Source organism: Dromiciops gliroides, chromosome 4 (genome assembly GCF_019393635.1).
Source record: "Dromiciops gliroides isolate mDroGli1 chromosome 4, mDroGli1.pri, whole genome shotgun sequence".
In the NCBI taxonomy this organism is placed as follows: Eukaryota; Metazoa; Chordata; class Mammalia; order Microbiotheria; family Microbiotheriidae; genus Dromiciops; species Dromiciops gliroides.
Genome location: NC_057864.1, coordinates 233,997,447 through 234,005,953, shown reverse-complemented (window position 1 = coordinate 234,005,953; position 8,507 = coordinate 233,997,447). Strand labels below are relative to the sequence as shown.

Genomic DNA, 8,507 nt, shown 5'->3' with positions numbered 1-8,507 from the left:
GAAAGAAAAAAGATGCCACAAAGCCCACAAGCCCTAGGAGGTACTTGGGAACTGACAACTGATTTGCTCTGTGAGGATGCCTCCCCACACCATTCCATTCCTGGGGGCTTATGGGTCCTACCGTTATGCAGGTCTGCACTCCTTGACCCTGAGTGAAATCCTTAAGGTGACAGCAGCCCTTAATGACAAAATACTGTTCAGCATATTAGTCCCTAGAACTAGCTGGGAACTAGGAAATCCTAGCTGTCTGAAGAGTGGCTCTGGAACGGGGTAAAAACACCCCTCTTGCAATTCTCTGTAGTCTAACCTTGGTATTTGGATCATTCTTCCACCTTTGGAGAGAACAGAAATAAGTCGGCCTCAACTGTCCCTAGCCTGAGGATTCACCCTATTCTGCCCCTTGCTTCTCCCTCATTTTGTCATCTCCTTCCTCTTTTCTCTCCTTACCCCATAAATGTCCCTCATCCGGGCCTCAGGAAAAAAAAAAAAACAAAACAACGGAGGTTTTAGGACTTCCTCCTACCTTTTCCTATGACCAGCTTTCTCTTGTACGATATAGTGTCACTCAACCTGAGCCCATGTGAATAGAGAACTCGAACCTAGGAAAACTTTTAAGAGCAAAAAGACTTAAGTCTGTGTTGACAGTTTTCAGGCATAGCTGGATGTTATGAAATTGTTTTGTGTGCTGCCCAAAGCCTCATCCGATAAGTAGGCACCGACCCGTTCGTAAAGCATCCTACCTCATTTTTTAAAAAGAAAAGATTTAAAAAGAAAATATGTCATATAACATACGACACATTTATTAATCACCTGCTGTGTGCAGAGAGGGCGGGGGAAGATACATGATTTAAGGAAAACGTAAGTTGGGGCACTTCCCGGCAAGGAGTTTAAATTGGGTGTCTGGATCCCGACAGAGGAAAGTGAGGGGAAGACAGACAATCCAGGCACCGGGCTCCCGAGGACTAGTCCACACGAACTCTTCTTTGGGCTCAGGCGTCATTTTAGGGGAAGGGGTCGGAAGGGGGCAGGTGATAGGAGGCGTCCAGGAAGATAATGAGTGTCCCCACGCTGGTGAAAATGATGAAAGTCCACAAGAAGAGTCGGTCCACCACCATAGCCACATATTGCCAATCCTCCTTCAGCTGGGGGGGGGGGGCGGGGGCGGGGAGAGAAGAATCAACTGACTCCAAACGCACAGACCTAGGTTACCAGCTCTGGACGTCCAACAGGCAGGAACCTCCTCACCCAATTCCTACAATTATAATCCAGCCCCCCCCCCCCCGGGAAGGGGCGGGACCTCGGGCCAAGCGAAGAGCGAATCAGAAGCCGGGAACCTGACCAACCTAAGAGTGGGGCACAGAAAAGGAAATCCTCAAATCTTAGATTACAGCGCTCACAGGGACGTTAGACTCCAACGAGGCCAAACCTCTCGTTTTACTGATGAGAACACCGAGGAACAGAGGAGTTAAGGGACTAAGCCAGGGTCACACAGCTAGTAAGTTTTGTTTTGTTTTTTTTGCGGGGCAATGAGGGTTAAGTGACGCCCAGGGTCACACAGATAGTGTCAAGTATCTGAGGCCGGATTTGAACTCAGGTCCTCCTGAATCCAGGGCCGGTGCTTTATCCACTGCGCCACCCAGTCGCCCCTCTAGTAACTATCTAAGCGCAGAATTTGAACCCAGGTCTTTCTGGCTCCAAGTCCACAAACTGTAAGGAGCCCAGACCAACGAACCTAACCTCCCCTCTTTTTTTCCATACATACGTCTTCGTAGTCCTCTTGCTCCTGCAACTGACGAGCGATGTAGTTTATGGAAGTCACCACTTCCCGCAGTTCTGGAGGCAGCCTCCGACTCCCGCTTTGACCCCCGTTAATAAAACGCCGAAGGTCGGGAGGCGAGAGCTCAGGTTGAAACCTGGGGAGTGGGGCTAATTTGACTTGGACAGCAGCCCAAAACCTAGCTCCCTCTGAAGTTTCCCTGCCCCGGCTTCCTGGTCTGGCTTCTCTGGGGATCTATTCGGAGACCTTTCACTCTTCCCCCAAGAAGCTTTGGACCTTCCCAAAAGCCCGACGAGGATGGAAAGAAATGGAAGGGTCCGGGCTCTTTGCCAACACCTCCTACACGAAAAACTACAACATCCACGATTCCATGAGGCAGTGGCGTTGGTTTTCAGGACAACTTCTAAAGCTGTACTTTTCTCACATTTTGCAAAGTCGGGGTGGGGGGAGGGGTCAGGGCTCACCTGTTTATTTTAGAGAAATCCCCTGGAGGCTTCCGAATGAAATATTCATCAGTGGCTCGACCCCAGCCGCTGCTTGGAGATTCCCTGAGCGCCAGAATTGGAGGCTCGGGCTTCAGCGTTCGCTCCACCTTGGGTCTCTTCAGACCCAAGTACCAGGGGAGTTTGTGGATGAAGATCTAGAGAAGAGTAGAGCCTGAGAACCAACCCCAGTGCAGCCCATTCCAAGATGTTTTCTGTACTTTGAAGAAAAGGATGGATGAGGGTGGAGGGGCCCGGATAGGAATAGGACCCTGACCACACTGACTCCAATCTCATCCTATCTCTTGTCTTTTGAAAGTTACTCCTCTAAGAACTAGTTCCACATATTTTATCATCAGATCCTATATTTAGAGCTGGAAGGGGCCTCAAAGGTTATTGAATCCACCCCATCACTTTGCAGATGTGGACATGGAGCTTATGTAATGGTTACATGGGTAGTAAGTGGCAGAGGTGGAATTAACCCAGCTCGATGCCTTTTCCACTATATCCCAGCTGTTTTTCCTTAAATCTTTTATGCCACATGATTTAACTCCCTCCCCAATTCACTTCATTATTTTCTAACATGCTATAGAATGTAAGCTACTTTTAAAAAGGAGTCATTTCATTTTTGGTTTTGCTTTCTCAGCACCTAGCAAAGTGTCTGACACAGAATTGCTTAATAAGTCGATTGTTGATCAATTATAAACTCCTCAGGAGCAGGGATTTTGTCTTTTGTGTGTGTGTGTGTGGTAATTGGGGTTAAGTGACTTGCCCAGGGTCACACAGCTAGTAATTGTTAAGTGTCTGAGGCCAGATTTGAACTCAGGTACTCATGAATCCAGGGCTGGTACCCTATCCACTTTGCCACCTAGCTGCCCCGATTTTGTCATTTTTAAACTTTTAGCTCCTCTGTTGCCTAACAGGTGGCATAAGAAATGATTCTATTTCTTCCCACCCTTGCACAGTTTCACAGAAATTGAGGAGGTGGATGGCTGAGTGCCAAGGATGGAAATTTATGTCTCTGAGGAAGAGTCCCTTTTACCTGACGAACCCAGAGGGGCATTTGATGGGTCTGAGGGGACCGGTGATGAAGGTTGAGGACAATGACACTGAGTATGACTGAGAAGGTGACCAGAATCATGGTGAACATGAGGTACTTGACAATGATGGGGACAGCCAGGGATGTCTCAGGAACCTTACTGGCCAGCAGCAGTAGAAACACCGTCAGGGTCAGCAGGGCAAAGATTGAGAGTGTCATCTTCTCCCCTTGTTTGTAAGTGAGAGATGAAATGAACAGATTGGGTTAGACCACCCCATCCCAAGAAAGTTATGTGGCGTTTCAGGGGGAGAGGGGTGTTTTCCAGATAGCTCTCCCTTTTCTTTCTTAGACTGAGGATGCTAATGAAGGGAGTTGCTAAAGAAGGAACTCAGTTTTGAGAGAGCTGGGAGAGAGAAGGCAAGAGACATCGGTCTCACAGGGAATATGAGAACTGAGGAGGCTTGTTGTGAGGCCCAGATGGTGGTGGTGTGGTGGAGAGGCAATGGGACATTTCAAAGTGGAGAGCTGGCAAAATGGGAAGGAAAACTCAGTAACTGGCTGTGGGCTGGATTGAGTTGTTTGGATTACAGAAGGAGAATCCTTGAACGAGTTTGAGGAAAGGTTGAATTGGAGAAAGGGAGTGTGACAGCTGAAAAGATGTCCACAGATACTCTCTTCTCTACCCCCCCCCCAACTCCCAGATTCCCCTTACCAGCATCTGGTGGTAGGTAGAAAACAAAAATGGCAAGGAGAGTGATGAGGACACAAGGAATTATGACATTGACCAGGTAGAAGAGTGGCTTCCGACGGATGATGAGGTAGAAGGTAACATCCTGCCGTTCTCCTTCCTTCCCTCCTTGTCCCTCTCCTGAAGGGTCATTCAGCCGAGAGGATTTATGGATAATTTCCCACTGGCCATTCTCTGGAGGAGGGGGTAGGCAAAGGGTATATAGATGACAGCAGTTTGGGTTTGCTGTGTGATGACTTCCATAACATGTGTGCTAGATATCCCCCACTAGCATGTGTGTGTCCTAGCTGGTTCATTTAAGTAGGAAAAAAATCACATCTTCATATGGGTCATGCACATGCATATGTGGTATATGTACCCAGTGTATGTACCACAGTATCCCTCCCTAATTATCTGTGCCAAGCACAAACCAATGAAGTTTCCCTCATGGATGTAGATCTCACTCCTCTGCTGTCCATCCAGACCAAGCCCTGGGCTCAGGCTGACCTGAGAGCTGTCATAACTGTAAGAACTGAAGACCATAGTGCAGTTCTGCCAGTCAAACGGGAAGTAGGTGACCTGAGGGGTGAGGAAAGAAGTATCAGAGAGATATTCCCCAGCTACTTGTCAGGATGAAGAGTAGGAGTTACTAAGAGAGGTGGTTGGGTCACTGGGATTAGGGGACACTGGGAAGGGTCACTTGGGAGGAGAGGAATAAAGCACTAGGGAAGGTCATTGGGAAGGACTGGGAGCTTGGAGGAGGGGTTATTGAAGAAGCACTGAGAATCACTGGAGATGGTCCTTGGGAAATTAGTTGGGGGAGACTAGTGGCCGCTGGGGAGAGACTGCAGATTAATTGTTGAATTTATTGCTGGATCAGCTCTGTGAAGAAGGGGCCAGAGGTCAGAGACCTGGATACTACAGCTGCTGCGGTAAACGGCGGGAGGCTGCCAGTGCACTGAGCCATCCGAGGTCACCAACACATGAATATTTAGAGCGACGTCGAAGTTTCCATCATTGCTGAGGGGCGCGGCAGGATCAACCAAGTATATATTTTTTACAAGCCCCGCCCTTGGGACCCTCCCATTTACCCTGCCCCCTGCGTCCCCGTCCCACCCCATACCCTCCCAGTGACTATGTTGCCCGCACCCCACCCCCATCCTCTACTTGTTCATGAGTACTACATCCGGGAGCCACACAGAATCCGATGCAATCCTCAGAGAGTCTATTCCCTCATGTTCCTCAGGGTTCCAGCTTAGTCTGTAATCTGTCCATACCTAGGGACGTGGAGGGTGATGGTTTAGCGAGGGCTTGACAACCAATTTACCTTAGATTGTAAGGTTCTTGGAGACAGGGACCTAAACTTTGTATCTCCTCTAACTTGGTGTTCTGAACACAGTAATTTTTTTTTAACAACTCGCTTTATTGATATTGAGCTTGAAGGTTCACGAAACCCGTTCCTCACCACAATCCTGCGAGATAAGGAGGATCATGATTATCCTCATTTTAAAGAAAACAACCCAAGAAAGATGAAGTGACGCATGTCATACGCATGCAGTGTTACAGCTATAGTGTCAGAGCCAGTATATGGATGCGGGTTTCCTGACCCCAAGTCCAGTTCCCACTAGACGTTTAATAAATGTTGTTGAATGAATAGCCTGGAGATGCGGGTGGGAGGGAAGGGAGCTGTCGGATTCTTGGGTCCTTCTGGTGCAAAAGTTCTTAATCTTTTTTTGTCTCATGGACTCCTTTGCTAGTATGGTAAAGTCTATGGACCCCTTCGCAGATTAATGTTTGTCGCCTACATTAGTAATGGAAGGAAATGCTCAGTTTCAGTTAAAGGTTAGTGAAAATGAAGATGTGATTTGTTTTCTTACGGATCCCCTGAGCTCTCTCCACGAACCTCCAAGTCTGTGGACCCCAGATTAAGAGCACCTCCTCTAGGCTAAGGAGGCACTTTAGATAAGGGCTAGGGCTTCCCCGGCCCCTCCCCCCTCCCCCCGCCATCCCTAACCCCTCAACCTTCCCATACATTCTCCTCCGTACCAGGTCCACATATACTTTGGTGATTAACTCCTCGTCCTTTTCATTCTGTAAGGGAAGGAGCAAGGTTTAAAGGGGCTAAAGGCTCGTTGGTCCCGCCCATTTCATGGTTAGTCCCGCTCCTTGTGGCTGGTCTAGCCAGTTTCAGGCTCCACCCCTTCTACATATACTTAGAAATTATATTTAAGCCCCTCCTCTTGAGGGCCCCTCCCCCACGAACTCCGGAGCTTTGTCCCTATGTCCCAATCCATCACTCCTTGGGCCCATGCCTTCTTCTACCTTTATCTCCACCTCCAACCCTGGCCCGTTCCCTCTAGCTCACCAAGCTGATGATCTGTGCTAGGGTTAGGCCGATGCTGACGGGCACGCGGTCCCCAGGATCCCGGGCGGGCCTCACCGAGCTATCGTAACCCGAGAAAAGCTTTTCCAGGAGCTGACCCTCAGCCAACGTGCCGCTTGTCCCTAGGAATGGGACCGTGAAGGGCCCCCAGTCATATCACACACACATGCCAATCTCCCTTCTTAGTGACCCAAGGAACTCAGCCCAGTACCCAAAGGTCCCATTATCTACCGTTTATGGAGAACAGGACCCCTAGGGTCCCCAGCAGCAACACTCCTAGGGTCATGCTTGCCACTGCCTCTTTGCTCGTCCGAGGCTGACTGCAACAGCCCAAGTGAGCTGGGATCGTGTGGCAGAGGAAATGACTAGGCGCTGAGGAATGTGCACCTGTTCGTCAGCCTGCAGCAGCTGGGACCCTAGCCCTAACACTCGTGTTTCCCCTCCCCTTTTCTGCCCTCTGCTCTAAAAACTTAAAGTAATTTTATCTCCTGCTCAGCTACCCTCTCCCACTCAAAACTCCAGGCACTCAATCTTCCCAGTCTCAGAACAGACATAGAGATTGTACAAATTGCCTTTAATAGAGGAAATTAGCTGGGGAAGGACCCTTGTTCCCCGGAAAGGGATGATCCACAGGCAGCAGGTGTCTGCTGTAGTAGGGAGTGGGGTGGGATTGGGGTTCTACCAATCATGCAACAATCTGGGGAGGTTGAAATAGGTTCTGAGAGATAATCCTTCATCCTGACCCCAGTTCTTCTAAATTCTTTCCCAATGGGTTCCAGTTCTGTCCCAATTCCTCCTAGTAGTTCTTGAATCTTCTCCCATCATCACCTTAGTGTTCCCAGGGAGTCACAGTACAACATCCCCCCTCACCCCTCAACTCACCACTGATTGGTTCTAGTTTCATCTTAGTCCTATTTACAAGCATCCCTTTCTTTTAGCTTAGTTGAATTGTGACTTAGAAAGACATTCTCTTTTCAATACTTGAAGGTATTTCATCAATACAATCGAGCAATCCCTCCACAAACATGGATTACAAACCTCCCTGCAATTTAGCAAATAGCCTTTGAAACTTGCCTTAGCTGAAAAGTTCATCACCTTGAATACAAGCCGCTCTGAGCTCTGCTAGAGAAATCTTTGGACAACAGGCATACAGCTTGTCTCTGGGACATACTTGAAGCCTTTCTAAGTTGGTGGGACCTTCCAGAAATATTGATCCCCTGGCAAAATTCTTAGAAAACCCAGGGTTAAACATCTGGGGATAGTGAGATCTCGAATCAAAGTTCCCTGAATTTCCCCATCATTGCCTGACCAATATGAGAATGTTATTGCTGATTCAGAGTTCCCTATTTGCTCTCCTATGGACAGCATCTCCCAGTGTCTCATTATCCTCTTTTCATTCCAGACATTGAGAATTTCATGTTATTTATAGAGGACCCCTAAGGAGTCCCTGGTGAGGTAGCTAAGTATTCATATTTCCATATAATCCAGAAATTTGTTCCCATAGTCCCCACCTCCCCACCCCACCCTCAGATATTTTCCTGCCTCTTTCACTCACAGTATATGGGTCTCAGTGCCTTTACCCTGAAATTTCATTAAATATGACTTTTCATTCCTTTCCCCTACCCCTAGACTCCCCAGCCTATTGCCCTGCAAATACCCATGTTTAGGGAAAGATTGAATCCTAAGCTTTAGAAAGTACGTTTAAAAAGATGATTTTTTCTATACATGGAAGAATAAGATTTTTAGAAAACTTTCTACAGAGAAAAAAGGAGGTGGGTTTTGGTCCATATCGAATGTAATTCTCTCTGGACCACAAGTAGCATTCATGGAAGAAGTGTGATCCATTGTTTAGAACATCTCCTAGAGCAAGCATGTGGTTATTCAGACTCTAGCTCCATCCAGGGACAGGGGATGACTTCAACCTCAAGCTAGAACCACAGGCCATTAGAAGAGATTCTGGAACTGGGCTCCTCCAGGTCAGAGGTTAGGACAGTGGTCTACTCAAGTGCAGACAAGGACAATATCTGTGCTGTGCTCTAGATGTGGGTTTCTTCCATGTCTGGATCAAGAATCCATCTTGATCAGCCACATTAATCTTC

The 8,507-nt window shown here is 48.0% G+C and overlaps 1 protein-coding gene across 4 annotated transcripts; it reads right to left on the bottom strand.

The window, feature by feature from the left end:
- Positions 1-695: 695 nt before the first annotated feature.
- Positions 696-6,727, bottom strand: CHRNB1 (cholinergic receptor nicotinic beta 1 subunit). 4 transcript variants are annotated; one of them, XM_044000647.1, is made up of 11 exons: positions 6,640-6,727; positions 6,391-6,530; positions 6,072-6,116; positions 5,193-5,302; positions 4,937-5,045; positions 4,457-4,604; positions 4,011-4,220; positions 3,302-3,525; positions 2,242-2,417; positions 1,763-1,913; positions 696-1,142 (listed from the first exon to the last, which is right to left on the bottom strand). In XM_044000647.1, the coding sequence occupies exons 1-11, from the start codon at positions 6,692-6,694 to the stop codon at positions 1,002-1,004; spliced, it is 1,509 nt and encodes a 502-aa protein (XP_043856582.1). In that variant the 5' UTR covers positions 6,695-6,727; the 3' UTR covers positions 696-1,001. The 4 variants fall into 4 exon arrangements, with proteins under 4 accessions (XP_043856582.1, XP_043856584.1, XP_043856586.1 ...); XM_044000649.1 differs by having other exon boundaries at positions 3,455-3,525; XM_044000651.1 differs by having other exon boundaries at positions 4,011-4,016.
- Positions 6,728-8,507: the final 1,780 nt, after the last annotated feature.

Bases quoted from the DNA above. Each gene is read 5' to 3' on its own strand.
- CHRNB1 (XM_044000647.1), bottom strand. From the start codon at position 6,694: ATGACCCTAGGAGTGTTGCTGCTGGGGACCCTAGGGGTCCTGTTCTCC. The intron at 4,605-4,936 runs GTCTCTGACCTC...CTCACCCCTCAG, and splicing joins GCAGCAGCTGTAGTATCCAG to GTCACCTACTTCCCGTTTGA. The intron at 3,526-4,010 runs GTAAGGGGAATC...CTTACAAACAAG, and splicing joins CTACCTACCACCAGATGCTG to GGGAGAAGATGACACTCTCA.